Consider the following 21562-nt stretch of genomic DNA (forward strand, 5'->3'; position numbering starts at 1 on the left):
TTCTCCTTAAAACGGAAAGAGTGCAGATAAAAACTTTGAAAGACATTTACAGTTGTCCCGTGTTAGATCTTTGCCCCTCATTTAGTCGTGGTGAGCGTATTCGGTGTTAAGGTTGATTCGCGATCAAGATAACGTGTGGGTTTTTTTGGGCCTGAAACCGACGTGGTCAGACGTGTGAATTACTTGCTTTTTCCTGTTTCGCTGCTGTCTCTTTACAGGTTTTATTAGCACTCCTAAAGGTTATCTAATGCACCATTTCAGCACTTCTTTTGCTGCTGTTCTTTCGTTCAAAATTTTTCTGTAGATCAATGTCGTCCAAACAAAAATTTTTTTCGACACGAAAAACAACAGAGACCTCGAAAAATCCACCTTCCTTCGTTTCCAGTGTAGACTACGGTGCTGACTAATTTGTCCTAAATTTCTGAAAGCAATCCCAAACCCACGCAAAAAGGCATAAACTCCACGAAAGAAGCTATAATGGTTTGGTTTGGTTTGTAAGTGATGATGTATTAATCCATCCATTCCCAGGTTCATCATCAGTTGGGTTGGCAAGCAAGATAATAGCTCGATCCCAGAATCAGATTTGCAGCGGAAGAGGAAGTATGGAAACTGAAAATAGGTTGTGACCACCAGGTATCATAATGAATTATGAATCTGACGTTCTTCTGGTGAAAAACAACACATATACACCATGCCTGGCTTTATTCCCAAAACTTGTCTTCAATAAACTTCTAGAGCGATTCGTCCCCTCCTCCATCAAATACGTATTCTATTATAAATTTAGTAGGTGTTGGTTTACCAGAATATCTCGTGCAAAATCTATCTATAAGTTCCATCAACTCCCGATTGATTTGTTTTTGAACAAATTCGTTGCAAGACGACAACTGACTGCAATCTATTTTATCATTTTCGTTTTTTGTCATTGCTTCAGGAACAAAGAAATTGAAATAAGAGCAGAAAAATACATGAAAAAATCTGAAAAAAATCTACCAATAAATAATTTATGTCACAAATTCTGAAACGGCCATTTTATTTCCTGTACATTTCCACAAAAAGTTTACATTAGTACTAAATAATGATGATAATAATCTCAAAATATTTGCTTTCTTTGTGTGTAAGGTTGAGGGAAATACTTAATTGACATCACCATTCAACGGGTTACGATCAACAGGTACGCTCAGAATATTAACTTGTTGTTCTGAAACTTTGCATTTCCAGGGAATATATCATTCAGGCATGGTTAAACTATACGTATGATATTCCCGTATATTGACCAAATTATCCGTCAAAAACGCAATGTTTATTAAATTTTGCCAATAAACGTTGGCTATTTTTTTGCCAATTACCTTTGCTTTGCTCTCAGCCAATGGACAAATTTTTATGTTCGGTAATTCCAACCAGCGTGTTGTGGTTTTCATCAAGGGAAATTACTATTATGCTTGGGTGTCTAGTTCTGTTACTCCACTCTATACATTAGCGGCAAACCTAGTGTTAAATTTTAATTTAATAGTCTGTTCTTCTGGCAAAACAAAAAACATTACTTTATTAACCGAGGTTTCCCCTGTTATCCAACAAGTTAATAAAGTTACGTTTTTATTGTGCTAGAAGATCAGACTATTAAATCACAATATGCCTGGCAGCAACAGAAACATTATACTAGTGTTAAATGTTGGAAAGCGTTACTGCCTTTACCAATTTTGTTTAGTACGCTAGTGACTTTTTTTTTAATACAAAAATTTTCAAATCGAACCATGATTGAAACATTGGACCGGAAAGGCGGCGAAGTCATTTCAGCATAAAACCAATCGAGCCAGGTGTTCTTGTTCATTGTGGTCAAATGATTGTTGCGTGTTGCAACCTGGACAGTAATTTGACATTTTTACTTCGATTTAACCTGAGGTCTTTCGTTGTTGTTGAACCATATGAACAAAATCTTCACCTCCTGCATCCTTCTCCTCCTCATCAGTACCAGCGTCGCCATGACATTCCGAGGTGAGGTTGATTTTGAGTTCCTTTGTACGGGAATTTCTCACATATTATTACGTAGCTGGTTTAAACCTGAATTTTAAAGATGGTTGTTGGTTCGTTTTACTAAATATATTCCGGATAATTATTTTTGGAACTGGTATGGTCACGTGCGCCTCATGACACGCGATTATTAGTTGATAGTTTCAGTTACTTTATTCCTTTTTTGTATGAGCAAACGATAACCAAAACACATGAGGCCTTGCCGTATAGTGAGCGAAAATATCGGTAAAAATTTACTCCACTTGAACGCATGAAAATATTTCATAAAAATCTACGTTAGGTGAAGAATTATAAATTACGTTTTGTTGAATCAGTTGCAAAATAAAGTGGTTATTTTCCAGGAATGTCATGTGATTTCACCAGGCCCCCAGTGATATTACGTGGATATTACTGCACAGATGGGGGTTCACCGGATTGTCGTTCTGCAGCAATTTGCGAACCCAAGCTTCCATTCGATCAACTAGAACCTCACTACTGTTGTTTGTGTCTGGAGAGAAGGAGCTTTTGCTTAAGTAAACCCAAGATTTGTGAATAATCTGGAACAAATTGTCGCTTATAAATCGCCTTCTGTTACAAAAATATCTGAACTGACTTAAACATGTTTCAAAGAGTTGCACAAAAGGTTTCATTTCCTTTTGTAAGTGTTAATGTTGTTAACCGTTAAAATAGTTCCATTGCGAATGCCATCAAGCACTTAATTCAAATTCTTCTGGCCAAAAATTATAATAGTACATATATATTTTATTCGGTATATACTTTATCGCAAAACTTAAAACGCTCAAAACGAATCAACGGTACATTAACGTCAACAACAATCCTAACAGAAGTTTTTGTTGAAATAAGTTGAAATAGCATAGTTGCAATTGGTAATTTTTTATTATTTTGCTTGTTCATAAAGTGTATCAAAATTGATCTGTTCATGTTTAATCATCTTTTTATGCAGATGCAATTCCCCGTGATCACGACATTCCGGAACAATAATGCTTTGAACGTGAATTTAATGCTTTTCGCGTTACTTAGCAACGGTGCTTGCCAATAAACAACAGTGGCATGGTTTGTTTGAATTTGCTTCAGTCAGAGGCCAGCATTAACTAAACGCAACCTTTCGCATTCATTATCAGATTGAATTTATAGTTGTTCAGTCGGACTTTGGAATGAATCCAATGTCCGAAGGTAATTCAACCTCTACTGCATATGTGATGATTCACTTTAAATTCCGCTGCATCCGTTTGAGACTTTAAACTTCCGTTCCGATTCGCTAGGTTTGTTCATTGTACCGACCTCAGAATTTCTGCACGTCGATCGAATATTGCACTGATTTGGTCACAGGATGTTAAGTTTAAATATCAAGCTTTTGTCACAAACGTCACAAATTAATAAGATTCCCTGCCGCGTCACGAGTGATGACATTATGGATCGACCTACAGTCCTTATCCAATCGAGGGAAAAGGTTACACCGTATCGAAAACATCAAATATTTACTGCACAATATTCTGTTTGCAGTCAGTTACACAAACAACCAATATTACTTCAATACATCATAAATACATTGTTGCAAAAAGCGCAAATCAACCGCGTTATGAAATGTTTCTGTGCGGTTGTGGATCGTTTTAAACTTGGGCGGTTTGAAAAGCCGTGCTTTGGGTTATCGGTTGTCTGGACAACTTTGAGCTGACTTTGTGAACCACACTCTTGCGCAATTTATCCAAAGCGGTGGAGTATATGAGAGGGTTGATGGCGCTGTTAATGGGAAGCAGAATAACTGCCGACACGACGTAAGCCACAGAGGGCAAAGTGAAACCGGTGAAATGGAGGAAAGTCATCAGGGAAAGTGGAATCCAGCTACAGAAGTCGGTGAGGATGAGGAATATGATTTTGTTCTGCATATCTGCAACACAACGGGAAGGTACATAGATGTGACAAAATGGGTGGCGGTTATTTCGGCTAGAATTTAAGTCATATTCACGTGACACAAATACATCTAATGGTTTACAACTGCAAGGTTCGACGCATAAAGAGATAATTGCAAGGTTCCACAGATAAAGGGATAACTTAAAGGTCGGCAATGCAGTGCTTGAACGTACTTTGTGACGACTGACATAGAAATCTTATTCACGCAACACGCGAATAAATTCGTGAAAAAATTAAAGTTATGTTAAACGTGGATACACGTAGAGCATGGAGGCGAGGCCGTCAAAATACCGGAAGATGCATTTTTACCTTGGTATTAAAAACTACAGCGCGTACATTGGTGATGCAAGGATTTTGTAGAAGAGGTGACTTGGTTTGCGGAGTTACTTTTCAGAACCAGTCAGTGAGGGTCTGTATATTATTGGATCAATGTCGACGAAGAAAGTTTTAATCAAACCTTTATTTTTCTTTGAAACTCGTGCATTCTGACCATGGTTGACAATCCGCCCACTTTCGGTCGTCTTTCTGTAGATGAGAAAGTACGAGAAGGCAACGTACAAGAAAGCGGCAAAGTTAAAAGATATAATAGACATCGTATAACTCCACGCCTCATCCGACGAAGTGACGAACAATCTGCTTATACACACACTGTTGCTGCTGTAGTATCTGAAATAAAAAGAAGGCCATTTTTCTTTTACAGTTTATATTTCAGGACGTTCCAAATGCAAGTTGCCGAAATATAAAGAAATTGGACTGATGGATAGAAGATAAATAAAATAAACATAATATTTTGCTTCGGTAAAGAATTCACGTGATTTCATACAATCGGGTTTTACGTGGATAAAACGGTTAGGCAGAGTCCATAACACCAGCTTTGCAAGGGAGGATTCTGCTGGCTCGCGAGCCTACGCTACCGATAAAAGAACAACGAATTCACCAAAGCGGATGTGTGTGTACCCAACCTCGGACTCATCGTACCCGAGATATCCTTTCGGTTTATCCAGTATATGGTATCCACCTCGGATGAGCACGCGGTAAAGATCCGACCATGACGTCGCAAGGTTTGTTTGTTTCCAGGCGGAAGTGACGTCGGTGTGGTTTACGTCGGGATAAAACTCCACCACTCGCTTCACAAAAGTTTTTATGTCTGTATAGAAACAAAAATTAGCGTTTGTAAATTCTAACGAATACAAATTTGAAAACACACAACAATGTGTTACGGAACAGTGGAATCAACTGGCTTGATGCTTATGTAGAGAACTATACCTCTAACGTACAACATGCAGCTTAACAATGAAAAGAATAATTTTATTCATTGCCATAAAGTTTCGCCACTTTTACGTAAACGCTTTGCCAGTAAATTCAATGATAATTTGGGTCAAATTCACTTGCAAAACTACAACTTTGTTCAGAATATTTTACCGGAAAAATCGACCGTGACGTCACGAAAGAACATATTTTTTTCGATCCAAGCTTTGGTTTGGAATTTTTCTTCAAACTCGACCGTGAGTGGCAGCAACGCGATGAAGAACGACACGAACCAAGTCATGAAGACTGACAACATCACAATGCGCGTGCTGGGGTTTGAAGATGCTTGAAAAGGCTAAAAATTCAAGTGATCTGTTTGTATGAAGATGTTGCTGTTGTTCCTTGATTGTTATTGAGGTTGTTTGTTCAGTTTATTGTATGTGATGTCCTACAGTGTTACTTCGTGTTTTGTTTTTCGGTTTGTTGCATATTACAAACATTTGTAAAAGTAAAACTATAATATGGTATCCAAAAACCCAACTGAAAACAGTTATTGAATGAAAGCCTTTAGCAACATTAAACACAAATGCCTGTCGTTATCCTGTCGTCACACGAAGTTCTCAGTCTACGTTCACAACTAAAACGTTCCACACATATGTTTCACCTTAAAGACGGCGTAGAGACGAAACGTAGTCAGCAGAACCATGGTTAGCACTGAGGTTTCGCTCGACAGCGCCACCATCACCCCGAGGGCAACACATGCCCCACTAGACCGCCACGTGTGGTCGCTGCTGCAGTATTCTCCCGAGTAATGAACCCCCATAGATCCAAGTATGATAAGGTAAACTCCCATGAGAAAATCTGAGGCACTAAGGTTTAACACTAGAATGTGATTGGCGCGCGACGATGCGTGACTACCACGTGACTGCGTTGCCGGTTTTATTTCTTTTAACATCACCATCTGCAAAAAATTTATGTTTGTTTAATTTTTTCGAATTATACCCAATAATTTGTAGGATGTATGATCAAATGTATTAAAAAGAACTTATTCATTAAAGTAAGCACTTCGCACTAGAAGAAATCCATTCAATGTTACCAGATTTCATATAAGATGGGTGGTTGAAAAACAGTGGTGTAGTGCAAATATTTAAGCATTTGCTTGGGGACACAGACAATATTCTATGTCGTGTTCTGTGACATGTTTTCTACAGCCGTAAGGCGAACACTTAGTTTTCTGAGTAAGCAGACTAAAGTTGAAACCACAGTCAGACTTTACCAGATAAAACCCTAATACTTTCCATGTTGCCTAAAGTTGCTGCGAGTCCCATGATCCACACAGCTCCACGTAACAAAGGGTTCGCGATTAATTCGTATCTCGATGAAAACGACATTTCACTTGATGACGTCACCAAGGGACATTAGTCACTCCAGTCACTGCAATCTCCGACGCCATTGAATTTCTACACAGTAGTTTGAGTCTTGTTATTAAGAACAATCCAACACCACGAAGATTTATGTTTAGAAAAAGAGCTGCAAATGTTCCGGTTTTGGTTTCGAAAAATGGCAACTAGGGAACGTCCCTCGGAGAAATTAGAAAGAATGCTCATTGATAAAAATATCATCTCATACCAGTTTTTTCGGCACAAATAGAGGTTTTCCACTTTCGCAATAAAACCTTCCGTCGTCTGAGCATCCCAGTTCATCTTCCGACGAATCACAGTTTATCTGACCGTCGCAAATTTGATGCTTGCCGATTGAAAGCTGACAGAAAAGAAAACAGAAAATTATTAATAATTTGTGATGGAAATCAATTTCAAAGTTTTTAGACAGGTTATTTAATAACTTGTCTGTGAAGTTTCCACGTGTGTCCACGCAGAAGAAGTGTTATTGGAATAAGGTTAAAGGTTGAAAGCGTTTTTGAAAAAAAGCGTAATTGAAAAAAGTCGGAGGAAAAAGTGGCTGATCCAGCTAGGCTGCAATGCCTGGCTGCCAAGCCTGTCAACCTAATGATCGCGATACGATAGCTGTGATTGCCAAGAAGGACCTGCGCAGTGGGGCGATTCAGTCAATGATGCCAATGCATGAAATATTACTGCGTAATTAAAAACAAATTACTATTTTAAAACAAACATTATTTAAAACAATAACACTTTTGTGTTACACCGTACTGGCTTGTTCAAGTTCCTGCTTCCATGCATCATAAAGTGCACTTCAACGCTTGTATGCAATTTAGGAACCTTCGGATTTAACTAATTACTCACCGCAGCGCCACCAAGCGACTGGCAATGAATACGACCTGGGCACAATTCTCCATTTTCGTCACTTCCGTCCACGCAGTCGACGAAACCATCGCACACTTTCAGTTGATCGATGCTGACATAACCTTCCACTGTGTTGCAAGCGAACTTCGACGTGCAGATCGTCGGGTCTTCATCGTGGTAAACGTAAACGTCGTTGAAGTAAGCGTGGTTGCATTCAATGAGTCCGTTGCATAGCTTAGGTCTAACGTGATCTGGTAAAAAGAAGGTTTGATAAGAAACGTGTCGAAAGTTGAATCCCTCAGAAATTACAACATGTCTGTCATCATAACCACGAGCAAAGAACCTTGTTTTTTCATTAACTGTAATTCTGTGTAGTTTGCAATTAAGTCGGTCAAACGTTTTGAACACTATACCGTGTTCATCAACAACAAAGGAGTCGTTTGGTATTTTTTTTTATTTAAGTTTTTTTTTTGAAGTTGCGTTTTGGAAATTTCGAACTAAATATCGGTCAGGGTTATTAGTATATGTTTCACAAAAATGCCATAAAATTTAATGACTGAAATGCTGCCACCAATTCCCAGATTGGACAAAATGCCCCAATCGTGTTCAAGTTCATTTGAGGGTTATGAAAATCATTTTAGCGCCCAAAGTGAAGAGCGCAGGTGAGTCCCTGAGAAAATACTACTCGGTAGTTTCCATGCAAATATTGTGGCATGATTGCCAGTATAAATTCATTCGAGCAAATAGAGAAACATGATTATAAAATGTTATAAATTCACATTGTTGCTGTCCCATTTGTATTAAGTACTCCAGAATGGTTTATTAACAGCTACAGTGCAGCTAATGTAACATGGTCACTTACAGTCGCTGCATTCAAACAGTGGAACCCGATGTTGATCCCTGCATCCAGTTTTAATTTCGGGTTTGGACGAATTTCTTGTAAATTTCTCACAAACTTCCGTGCACTCGTCCTCGGCCGGTGAATTGTAATCTCTCCGACTTCCAGATAAAATTAGGCATTCGCTTCTTCCATCGCAGAAAATGGCTGTTTTCTGCTCGCAAGTTTCGGATGCTAAATGACTGCATCTAGTCAACAAATTCAATTTTACTGCACGAAAATTTGAAAACAACCTCTCATTTACGCGTATAGTTTCAAATATTACTATAATGACTTTGTGTCAACGCTTCTATTTTTTTAAGAACTGATGATGAGAAACATCTTTTATTTTATATTGAACCAAAGTCAAAATAAAAGCATGAGGTTGCTATGGTGAGTGGTTGTACACAAGCTCCATCGAACAAAAAATAGTTGAAAATTTATGTTTTTTGCGTAACTGATTCAGATATTTGTGCAAACAAATTTCCACAACAGTCATGCAAAACATAAATTTTAAACCACTTTCTTGTACCTACCTCGTAACTTGTACCCAGTTTTAACAATGATGTTTTAAATTTCAATTTACCGGCATAGTTTTCCTGGCACCGTCTGGTTTCCACAAGGTGCTGTTCCACTGCATAGATTCGACCTGATGCACAACATGCATTTGTATTATGTAGTTTATAACTCTTTTTATGGCTTACATTTCGTCCGATCCATCGTTGCAATCCACATTTCCGTCGCAGACTTGACGAGTGTCAACACATATTCCACTTCCACAATCAAACTTACCTCCGTTGCACCTGGATACGCTTTGTTGGGAGATGACGCTGAATGGAAGCGTTAGGGTCAACTAAGGTTAAATATATAAAAAAAAAAATTTCGGCCATTTTGGTTTCAGGTTGCAGTCAACAGGAGCTCGTCATCGGTTGGGTTGGATTGAGTATTGTTGCCCACCACGCCAACATACAAATGAGGACTTTGGTTATTGCTTGGATGTTGGTGGTGTTGTACACAGACCATGTTAAAAAACTATATTGGACTGGAGCTTGTTCCAAACGGGTAGAAACCGATGTTACATTTCGCGTTGCAACCAATGCAAGCTAAATTTTTCATCACAAGCCAAACCAGAGTGGTTACAAATGTCGAAGTCTTGCAACACAACATTATTTACACCAGGGGTTCTAAGACCTTTTAGGGCCACGACACACGGTTTAAGAAACCCCGGTCTACCCCATTACCCAGTTTGATTATTATTAACTGCCCATAGTAATCATTCAAAATGCTTTGGATTCTTTGAGATATGAGAGATCTTACTGTGGTTGTAACTTCGCACATAGATCAGGAAGTTGACCTTCACACAAGCATTCGTCACTCATGTCGTAACAATCTATGACGTCATCGCATACGCTGGTTTTAGGAATGATGAGGTCACCATATAGGCAGTGGGAGCACAGGGAGTGATTGAACTGGGCCCACATCGATGATCGAATGTCGCTGTGGAAAAAATCGAGATGTGTTGTTTTGTTACAATTTGGAGAAATACAATTTGGTATTATTTGTGTGCGGCCACTTTTTTGGTGCCACGAAAACATAAGTTTTTAAATTCTTTCCACTTTTACGCGCCTAAAAGGAAGTTAAATAGCGTTCACTTTAAATTGAAACAAAATTATTTTAGATATTTAATTTAAAGTATTGATGGCAGCCCCCACAAGAAACAACAACATTTGAAGCAAATTACTTCGGATTGTCGGTGAGAAGTCCTTCGTTGTCAAGGAAACAAAGGTCACTCCCGTCATCGCAGTCTTTTACTCCGTCCCACAGAAACATCTGAGGCAAGTTGCAATCACTGCCCTTCCGCGTGCATTTGAACCCGTGCCCGTTCTGCCATCGGAGGTGGGACGAGCAATCGTTGCAGGTATCGTCATCACAGATGGTGGATCGATGGAGGCAGGTGGAGTCGGGACAACGGAAGTGCGTCGGGCATTCCATGTCGCACGGGACGCCAGAGTTACACGGGTGGACGAGGGAATCGCACAACTGACGTTTGGTTTTGTTGCAGTTCATGTTGGGGTCATCCGGGTTCAAATGGTTGTGACACGTGTTTGAATCGTCGAAACATTCGCAAGTTCTCACGAGGCTGAAAGTTAAATAAGAAAATTATGTTTGTAAAATCAATAAATAGGGCTCACAATTTGAAAATTGTAATTGGTGAGCATATAATTCATACAACAGGAAGGGCCTTCAGTTTGCACTCAATGAAAAAAGTTGACAAACAAACAGCATTTTGAGAAAGGGTTAACCAATAGTGTCGCTGTAAAATCTGCTATTTAAAGATCATATGTGCATTAAAATGGAATGAGAAAATTACAATTTGGATTGCATGGCAACCATGCAACCTCTAAATACACATTCACCCATAAATTCAAAACAATAAGAGACACTTAAATTCACGCTCACCTTGGGTTTGAGGCATATGACGTAGCATGACGACACAAATCTGGGGTTTCCCCGCCACAAGAACATTCATCACTTAAGTCAGGGCAATCGATGACGTCATCACACACGCTTTTGCTGGAGATTATCGTTTCGTTGTCGTGGCAACGGAAGCAAGCGGAATTGTTGAATTCAGCGAATATCGATTGTCTGACGTCGCTTTAAACAAAGTGATGTTTTACTTGTATGACTTAATTCACAACAGAAACTTGTTGATTGTTGGTAAGTATTCCGTCTAACCAAATCATATAAATACAGAATACCCTCATGGTACATTAGCACCCTTGCCTGAGCGTTAAAATGATTTTGCTGCATTAATTTAATAAACTTTAACCATTTCGAATTATATCTTGCAGCAATGTAAAAGTAATGGTAACCGGTAACTCCATTCACATTTAGATAAGGTTTGGTGAGAAAAATGTGATTTCTATGTACCTGGGATTTCCCATTAAAACCGTGTCGTTTTCCTGGCTTACGTAACACAAATCTATTGCGTCATCACAGTCCGCAATCCCGTCGAATAACAAGATTTGTGGCAGAACACAAGAACCCCCGTTCCTCGCGCACTTGAAACCGTGTCCGTTGTTCCATCTCTGTGATGACGAACAATCGTTGCACACGTCACCGTCACACACGGTTGACCTTGGTAGACACGTCATATCCGGACACCGGAAGTGGTAGGAGCAGAGCATGTCGCAGGGAAAGTCTTGGTTGCATGAGTTCGACAGGTGGCAAGCTGGAGGTGAAGTTTGAGCGCACGTGGTTTTGTTGAGAGTTAAGATATTGTGACAAATTCCGTTCGAATCAAAGCAGTCGCATTTCTTTATCATTCTGCGAAGTAAAAACATGTAGATAAGCAAAGTGGAGCCAATAATATGATTTCTGTGAGCTGCAGGCAAAGAAGAGTCGCACCAAGCTGCACTCATGAGATCTCGATGACCGAAACAGTGACCATCTGTATGCAGCTCATATAAAAAACATGTTTAGTTGTGGATGAATTTTTACCGAGACATGCATAAATTTGCCGGTGAATAATACAGCATTACTAGTGAAATATTAATTTGTTGTAGACGACATCATTAATTTAATATTTTTGATCACATCTCAGCCAAATTTTTTTCTAATATGTTCCTGTATTCATATGTGATGTGACTGTCGCCATATTTAAAGAAACTGTTTTCAATTTTACGCTTGCTTCGACGCAAACCCTGTGACCCTTAGTTGAAACTTAGGCCGCTTATAAATCCACTTACGTCGGGTGTTCTTCATATTTGCTGACATAACCACATATTCCTTGTGCTTCCTTCTCACATTGGCACTCGTCCTTCAGGTTGGGGCAGTCAACCTTCCCATCACACACGTTTGAACTCGATACGATCGTGTGTTGTTCGTCTCGACACGCGAAACATATGGTGGAGTTAAATGAGGACCCGGTTCGGTTTCTGACGTCTCTGTAAAAAAATTGTTTTTGCAAAACATTATTAGTCAGTAAACTTTAAATTTGCAGTTATATCGTTCCAAGCCAACCAGTGGGCCCAAAGCGTTTTACATCACGAAAAAGCGAAATGCAAAAAATGCAAAGTACATTACAGAATCAAGCCCAAGTTAAACCATAAACACCATAATCACTAATACGTAACTTTTACAGCCACTTATGCATTTCATTACAAACACATTAAACTTACCTTGGGTCACCATTCAGATTACTCCCACTTTGAACATAGCATAAATCCGTACCATCGTCACAGTCAGAAATTCCATCAAACAGAACGTTTTGTGGCAGATTGCATAACCTTCCATTTCTCAAACACTTAAACCCGTGTCCATTGTCAAACCTTCTCGAAGACGGACAATCGTTGCAGAATTCATCATCACACAATGAAGCTCTTTGGCGACAACTTCCGTCCGGACAGCGATAAAAATCTGGACACCAACCGTCGCACAGTGTTTTACCGATGCATTGGGTGTGGCCTCGACAAAACTCAACACGACGAATCGCACAAGCTTCTATCCAACCCAGGGAACGAGGCAGCGAGCATCTGAAATGCAACGCAGGTTTTTAATTGTTCTGGAAATTATTCTAATATAAAAGCACTGACACATTTTCGTGTGTACTTGAATTAATACAACAACCAGTACATGTAGTTATTTACGGCGCTAACGCCTTACAAACGCAATATATTGACTTTCTGAATTTCTATCAAACCATGCCAGCAATTGGCAAAGTCTTATCGTAAGTGGAGAATACAGGACTGCACAAAAATAAATTAACTAAAACAAATTTTGCATTGCTGTTGGATGGCTTAACTCAACCTACAGGCTTAACTCAACTTACAGTATAGTTAAACGTACATTAAATATTCTGAAGTAAGGTTGGTTTCGTCCGACACAATTTCTGGTTTTCTTTCATCACTTTTGTCAGGACAATCGGCGAAGTTGGAACAAAACCGATTTTGTAAAATTACTGTTCCGTCGTCGCAGATAAAATTCGGTTTCCACTCTGTGGGGGTAAATAATGTAATCAACTCTATTAAGTAAGTTTTTATGAGTCAATCAACCATCTGGTCAAGCGCAAATAAAATATGTGGCATTTTTTTAAGGAACGCGCTTTACGAATATTTGATGACGCATGCAGTTCATAATATATGGCGTCTATATTCAGTTTTTTTTATAATATGATAATGCCTGACAGCATCAGTAGCTCAGTGCGTGTAGTTCGTAAAAGAAAAGTAAACGGACTAATTAAGAATCTCGCCGTAAATTATGTTTGGTCATAACCTGTGGTTAGAAAGAGTGAATTTATGGTTTGGTTGTTTTTGTTCAGAATTGGTCACCGGACGATTTCCAAGCCAGTTAGTTGCTGGTCCATGTATCAGATAAACAAGTTTATACAATCACAAATCACATACCTGAAGTACTGGAGCGTTGAAAGCTGAGTAAAAGGAGCAGGATTAACAAAAGAAGGAAGCCCATGTCAGTTTAAAGTAAAATATTTACTGACTATCGTAACATACGATGACGTTACTGATGCTGCCAGGCATATTTATTGCTTAATACTGCTCTTCTGGCAAACTTTATTGTATTTACGTTTCTCGACGTTTCGGCTATTATGCAACAGCCTTCATCAGGAGGAAGTATCTAAGTCTACCACAGTGGACAATTTGAGGCACATAAACAGAAACGCTAAAAAGAAAGAAGAAGTGAAACAACGAAAAAGCGATAAGGGCGAACACACCTGCACAGTATACTTATCACTAACCGCACGGTTTTATCACGGTTTTTGAAGTGCGTAATGTCTATCGGCATAATTTTTCTCTAGCAAGTGTCGATAAACCGGTGGAAACAGAGTTTGTTTCTTGTCATTGAGTGATGACGCATGCGTATTGATGTTTAACGACTCTAAAAACATCCTCTTGTGCCTATCGGACTCGCGTTCCAAAATGATCGTTTTTGTAAAGTCCACCGCATGTCCTGATTCGGCCGCATGTTGCGAAAGAGCCGTTTTTTCCTCATGGTTTCTCACGTCCCTTTGGTGCTCTTTTAATCTTGTTCTTAGCTGTTTGCCAGAAGAGCAGTATTAAGCAATAAATATGCCTGATGGCAGCATCAGTAACAATTTAAAAACTATAATAGTACATATATTTTTCGGTATATACCTTATCGTTATACTTAAAAAGCTCAATACGAATCAACGGTACATTAACGTCCACAACAATCCTAACAGAAGTTTTTGTTGAAATAATTTGAAATACCATAGTTGTAATTGGTAATTTATTATTATTTTGCTTGTTCACAAAGTGTGTCCAAACTGATCATTCATCAGTCTGTTAAAGTTCATTCAAACTTTTTATGCAGATGCAATTTCCCGTGGTCACGACATTCCGGAACAATAATGCTTTGAACGTGAATTTAAAGCTTTTCGCGTTGCATAGCAACGGTGCTTGCCAATAAATAACAGTGGCATGGTTTGTTTGAATTTGCTTTAGTCATTTGCACAGAGGCCAGCATTAACTCAACGCAACCTTATGCATTCATTATCAGATTGAGTTTATAGTTGTTCAGTCGGACTTTGGAATGAATCCAATGTCCGATGGTAATGCAACCTCCACTGCATATGTGATGATTCACTTTAAATTCCGCTGCATCCGTTTGAGACTTTAGACTTCCGTTCCGGTTCGCTAGGTTTGTCCATTATACCGACCTTAGAATTTCCGCTGGTCGATCGAATATTGCACTAATGTGGTCACAGGATGTCAGGTTTAAATATCAAGGTTTTGTCACAAACGTCACAAATTAATACGATTCTCTACCGCGTCACGAGTGATGACATCATGGATCGATCTGCAGTCCTTTTCCAATCGAGGGAAAAGGTTACACCGTATCGAAAACATCAAATATTTACTGCACAATATTCTGTTTGCAGTCAGTTATACAAACAACCAATATTACTTCAATACATCATGAAAACATTGTTGCAAAGATCGCAAATCAACAGGGTTATGAAAAGTTTCTGCGGGGTTGAGGATCGTTTTACACTTGGGCGGTTTGAAAAGCCGTGCTTTGGGTTATCGGTTGCCTGGACAACGTTGAGCTGACTTTGTGAACCACATTCTTGCGCAATTTATCCAAAGCGGTGGAGTATATGAGAGGGTTGATGGCGCTGTTGATGGGAAGAAGAATAACTGCCGACACGACGTAAGCCACAGAGGGCAACATGAAACCGCTGAAATGGAGGAAAGTCATCAGGGAAAGTGGAATCCAGCTACAGAAGTCGGTGAGGATGAGGATTATGATTTTGTTCTGCATATCTGTAAAACAACAGGAAGATAAATAGATGTGACAAAATGGGAGGCGGTTATTTCGGCTAGAATTTAAGTCATATTCACGTCATACAAATACAATGGTTTACAATTGCAAGGTTCCACAGATAAAGGGATAATTAAAAGGTCGGCAATGCAGTGCTTGAACGTACTTTGTGACGACTGACATAGAAATCTTATTCACGCAACACGCTAATAAATTCATGAAAAAATTTCATGTTATGGTAAACGTGGATATACGTAGAGCATGGAGGCGAGGCCGTTAAAATACCGAAAGATGCATTTTTTACTTTGCTATTAAAAACTACAGCGCGTACATTGGTGATGTAAGGGTTTTGTAGAAGAGGTGACTTCGTTTGCGGAGTTACTTTTCAGAACTAGTCAGTGAGGGTCTGTATATAATTGGATGACAGTCGACGAAGAAAGTTTTAATCAAACCTTTATTTTTCTTTGAAACTCGTGCATTCTGACCATGGTTGAAAATCCGCCCACTTTTGGTCGTCTTTTTGTAGATGAGAAAGTACGAGAAGGCAACGTACAAGAAAGCGACGAAGTTGAAGGAGATAATAAACATCGTATAACTCCACGCCTCATCCGACGAAGTGACGAACAATCTGCTTATGCACACACTGTTGCTGCTGTAGTATCTGAAATAAAAATAAGGTGATTTTTCCAACAGCTATGGTTTATATTTCAGGACGTTCCAAATACAAGTTGCCGAAATACAAAGAAATTGAACTGATGGATAGAAGATAAATAGAATAAACAAAATATTTTGTTTCGTTGAATAATTCACTGAGTGATTTCATTAAATCGGTTTTGCGTGGATTAAGCAGTTAGGCAGAGTTCATCACACAAGCTTTGCACAGGAGGATTCTGCTGACTCGCGAGCGTACGCTACCGATAAAAGAACAACGATTTCGCCAAATCGTGTGTGTGTGAACCCAACCTCGAACTCATTGTACCCGAGATATCCTTTCGGCTTATCCAGTATATGGTATCCACCTCGGATGAGCACACGGTAAAGATCCGACCATGACGTCGCAAGGTTTGTTTGTTTCCAGGCGGAAGTGACGTCGGTGTGGTTTACGTCGCGATAAAACTCCACCACTCGCTTCACAAAAGTTCATGTCTGTATAGAAACAAAAGTTAGCGTTTGTAAATTCCAACGAATACAAATTTAAAAGCACACAACAATGTGTTACGGAACAGTGGAATCAACTTGATGCTTATGTGGAGAACTATACCTCTAACGTGCAACATGCAGCTTAACAATGGAAAGAATAATTTTATTCATTGCCATAAAGTTTCGCCACTTTTACGTAAACGCTTTGCCAGTAAATTCAATGATAATTTGGGTCAAATCCACTTGTAAAACTACAACTTTGGTCAGAATATTTTACCGGAAATATCGACTGTGACGTCACAAAAGATGATATTTTTTTCGATCCAAGCTTTGGTTTGGAATTTTTCTTCAAACTCGACCGTGAGTGGCAGCAACGCGATGAATAACGAGACGAACCAAGCCATGAAGACTGACAACATCACAATGCGCTTGCTGGGGTTTGAAGATGCCTGGAAAGGCTAAAAATTCACTCAAGTAAGCAGTTTGTATGAAGATGTTGCTGTTGTTCCTTGATTGTTATTGAGGTTTTGTCTACAATGCGTGTTTTTAAGTTAATTCTAAGTGATATAAAATAGTTTTACTCTGTTTGTTCGGCAACCTATACTGTTTAGGTGGGTTGCATATTACAAACATTTGTAAAAGTAAAACTATAATAGTTATTAAAAACACACCTTTAGCAACATTAAACACAAATTCCTGTCGTTATTCTGTCGTCACGCGAAGTTCTCAGTCTACGTTCACAACTAAAACGTTCCACACATATGTTTCACCTTAAAGACGGCGTAGAGACGAAACGTAGTCAGTGGAACCATGTTTAGCACTGAGCCGCTTATTTAAATTATCTTTTTGGTGGAGAACTAAGATACTTTTTAATGTTATTCAGCAAGTTTTCATTGATTTGCAGACACAAAAGAAGTTGATCTCGGAATTTGTTTTCATTGTCCTTAAGTTTCGCATACTCTTTTTTTCTTTTATGGCAGTTAGGTCTGTCATTCTAAATTGTTTAAATGCTGAAAGTAAATGCATCAATTAAATAAACAACTAAATTCCTTTATATTTTATCGTATCAACATCAATAAATAAACTGCACGGTTTGAGCGGTTAATTTTTGCTGAACCTGAACCAGTCAATTATGATTTGAAAAAATCAGGAAATGGATAATTTAAACAAAACTGAACTTAATCCCCTGCTATCGGCAAGTTCTTTTTTCTAACGTCACCACAAAAATTATTCAGTGTCGCTTGGGCAGGGTCCTTGTGCTTGAGCGATAAGCTTTTGCTATGGAGATCAAACGACATTATGGAACTCATTCATAAGATATCCCTTAGATTTAAAGCAATCGACCATTCATTTCGTATGTTCGTGGATCCTCATTCGTTTTGCAGTTCCAAACAGTTCTGCTTTGGTCGGCAAAGTCTAGAAACCCAGCTGCACTGACGAGACCTCATAGGTAGAAACAGTGGCCATCTGTATGCGGCTCACAGAAATTTCTGTTTTAAATTACAATAGACGTAGACTTCAACACTAAAAATCACTTAACACGAAGATTTTAACATTTGAAGATTTCAACACGTGTTTGTACCCTTATACACCGACTGCCCAAACAGTTGATACAGCAATATTCTACCCAATGTAACCCAGATATAAAACAACAAGAATATCAAAGTTGTCGCTGTGACTCGTTGGAGCGGAACATCACGTGACAATATGAATAGATTTCCAACGACCTTTGCCTTATAATCAAGGGTTCCAAACGTTTAAATTTTTTGCCACATGATGCAACCTTGCACCTCTACGAAGCCTTGACACTAAAATACATTTCTGCGTGAATGTTTGGTATCGGATTCATTTATAGAGACAGCGTCTCAGTCTGTCGGATTGATTTATCTCTGAACAAAATTCCAAACCTAATTATCCGAAACTCGACCTCATCTTCTGGCGTACTAGACACACTTTTTTATCATCAGCCGACAAACATAATTTGAGGGGGAACAAACATTGATAAATACCGTTTATTGATTTTTTCAAAAGGTTACTGCAACTTTTTTTCAGAATCGATTGTATTTATGGTCTTTAAACATTTCTCATACAAAAAAAAATTGGAATTGAGAAAATTTTAATTTGCGTTACTGACATGAGATTATTGTTCAAGTTCGCCACAATGTTTATGATGGTGATGTAAATAGCTAAAATTCTGTATCAAACTAAATGTTGAACCTAGCTGAAGAGATCCTTGCTCCAAACCCAGTCGCGAAACAATAGAAGTAACTTTGTGACATGCAGCCCACAAGGTGATGTCAGAGAGCCAATTTTTACAAATCTACAACTAACTTTTTTCTGATTTGCTGATGAAAGCAAATATTATTCGCAACTTATATTTTGAAGTAACGCTAATGTTACGAGGTTAATGTTGGTAAACACTTCGCAACGCATAACTGGTTCCAAGTTTCTCCGTTTTAAACTCCTGCATTTACAATAACTATATAGAGGACGTGTATTACTCGCGAGCGGTGCTACCTAATATGTAGTACATGGCCATTCATTTGCATCATATCAACGATTTATAAAACGATCATAAAATACGATGATAGACACTTTTATTTAAAAAGGTGTGTAAATAAGCCTGTTCAAAACCAATCAATGCTTCAACAAAACTTTACAGTTTGAAGAAAACCTTGTCACAAATATCAACATACATTGTGCGATAAATTGAGATGCTTATATTTGTAAAAACATCAATACAAACTACGAAGCTAACTAAGCTACACACATCAAAACAACGACGAGCAAATACCAGTTGCAATGTAACGCAATTTTAATAAAGCAATATCTGGTTTTGTTAATTATGTTTTTGCAATACGTTAATGGAATGAACAAATTGACATAAAAATAATGAAACTTGTGCTACACAAAAATGATTTTGAGAATTTTCGAAAATTGACAATTGCTTTTACAAAAAATAATATAATTTACCAGTCAAATGAAGATGTTTAACTGTACACAACACGCACAATTCCAAAGGCTTTTTGACACCTTTACTGGTTGTCATTTGATATTTTTGGGTTTTGCAAGTCGGTAGTTGGGACAAACGATGGATTGAAGTGAAGTGTTATATATTCTTTCAGTTTCTTCATTTCTTCTTGAAGTTTTTTGGAGTCTTTGACATAACTGTTGCAAAGAAGGAAAATGGTTAATTTTGTAATTTTGTACAAGTCGAAGCAAGAAACACATTGTACATCTCAAGGCAAAGCCAAGCGCAAATATGTAAAATGGCCATTATCGAGAGTAAACTGGTTGAGTACGGTTTAATTTGGACGACAATGTGGGAAATCAACTTAAAAAAATATTTGTTTAAGTTTCGTATTTTGTTTGCGATGGTATGTAATCAGCACGATTTGGGTCAAAGTGAATTTGAATTCAACGATCAACGTTACTAATAACTACTTTGATTGTAAATCGGATCAAAAACATAAATGGAGGACATTATAGTGTAAATAGTTTTATGTGCTGAAAAGTAAGAAACTAAGTTTCCCAACTGATGACTTACGCATCAATAATCTCTTTTGCTACATTTTGCCTTTTCTCGTTCTCTTCTTTAACCGTCTCCTGTTCGGATTCAAAAAGCAGAAACAGTTTCTTCATTATTTCATTTTTATCACCACTTATCATTTTGTGCTTGCCAAATATCAACAGACAAGCGGAGATGCAGGATGACACAGGAATGTTTTTGTGGGCATCACCATCAGCAAGTCGTCTGGCAATCTCGAATACCAAGGTAACTGAGAGCTCGAAAGACCAAATATTTTTCTCTCGTGTTTCTTTATTTTCTGTTGCATATTTTACGTTGACTGTTTCTGTCATAAACTTCTTGAAGTACCTTTGAAAACCAATCCCATTACAAGCAAGTTTTGTTTCAAAAGCTTCATAATCATTCACTTTTGAACTAGCAGATGTAATAATTACCCCCTTCCCAGGTTGGTCGTCAGTTGGGCAGGCAAGCAGGATAATAGTTAGATCGGAGCAGTTAAAGACGAAATAATTTCCCTTTTTAAACGTTTTCCCAGTCACAATTCTAATGAATTCGTAAAGCAAATCTTGCCCTTTCTTTTCTTCAGTCTTTTCATCTCCAATATAACTGTACCGGGCAACCAGTTTCGTGGGCGGGCCAAGTTTATCAGGACGTTCATCGCAATATTTTTTCAGCTTTTTGAGGAGATCTTTTTCTATTTTATTATTTGACACATACAACAACTGCCCTCGAAACTCTTGGTCAAATTCAGAGATTTCTTCCATTGTGTTAAACTACAGACACAACCTAAAAATAATTTGTGTTTCTTTTTGCTTTGTATACTTTTCCAACCAAAAGTTACGTTTGTGACAACTATAATGCAATATTATAATTGAAACATTGACTCTCATGGATAGAAACTGTTGTTTGCACATATTGCCCTCAACTTAAAATTACCTTGCGAAACACGTTTCTGTGTAACTTCTCACTGAAAAGTGCCTCCACATATGTGATTCGACGGAATTCTACACCTCCCCCAAGCGTAACCAACACGCTTTTTTATATTGTTACCAAACAATATCACTTAGCAACGTAAACAATTAACAAAAACGTATGGATGGTGCGTCCTTCTACACCGTTAACACAAGACAACAATAAACAATGTTCATCAAATCACGACAATAAATGCTATTTCCATTATTCAACAAACAAGTCTGGTTGTGGACAAAGCGTCGGATCGTTTTGCTTTTGGCCACGATTGGAAACCTGAATACCCGAAATTCTAAG

General features: G+C 38.3%; 1 protein-coding gene and 1 pseudogene across 1 annotated transcript; both read right to left on the minus strand.

Moving 5' to 3' along the window:
- Nucleotides 1-1889: 1889 nt before the first annotated feature.
- LOC145895962 (uncharacterized) lies at nucleotides 1890-16771 on the minus strand (annotated as a pseudogene).
- Nucleotides 16772-19383: 2612 nt separating this feature from the next.
- Nucleotides 19384-21078, minus strand: LOC145894050 (uncharacterized). Its single transcript, XM_082982489.1, has 2 exons — nucleotides 20315-21078; nucleotides 19384-19935 (listed from the first exon to the last, which is right to left on the minus strand). The coding sequence occupies exons 1-2, from the start codon at nucleotides 21058-21060 to the stop codon at nucleotides 19803-19805; spliced, it is 879 nt and encodes a 292-aa protein (XP_082838615.1). The 5' UTR covers nucleotides 21061-21078; the 3' UTR covers nucleotides 19384-19802.
- Between the last annotated feature and the right edge of the window lie 484 nt (nucleotides 21079-21562).

Source organism: Ascidia mentula, chromosome 3, assembly GCF_947561715.1.
Source record: "Ascidia mentula chromosome 3, kaAscMent1.1, whole genome shotgun sequence".
NCBI classification, from domain to species: domain Eukaryota; kingdom Metazoa; phylum Chordata; class Ascidiacea; order Phlebobranchia; family Ascidiidae; genus Ascidia; species Ascidia mentula.

Coding starts and splice junctions, on each gene's coding strand:
- LOC145894050 (XM_082982489.1), bottom strand. CDS start 21,060: ATGGAAGAAATCTCTGAATTTGACCAAGAGTTTCGAGGGCAGTTGTTG. Junction 19,936..20,314: donor GCAAAAGAGATTATTGATGC/GTAAGTCATCAG, acceptor TCTTTGCAACAG/TTATGTCAAAGACTCCAAAA.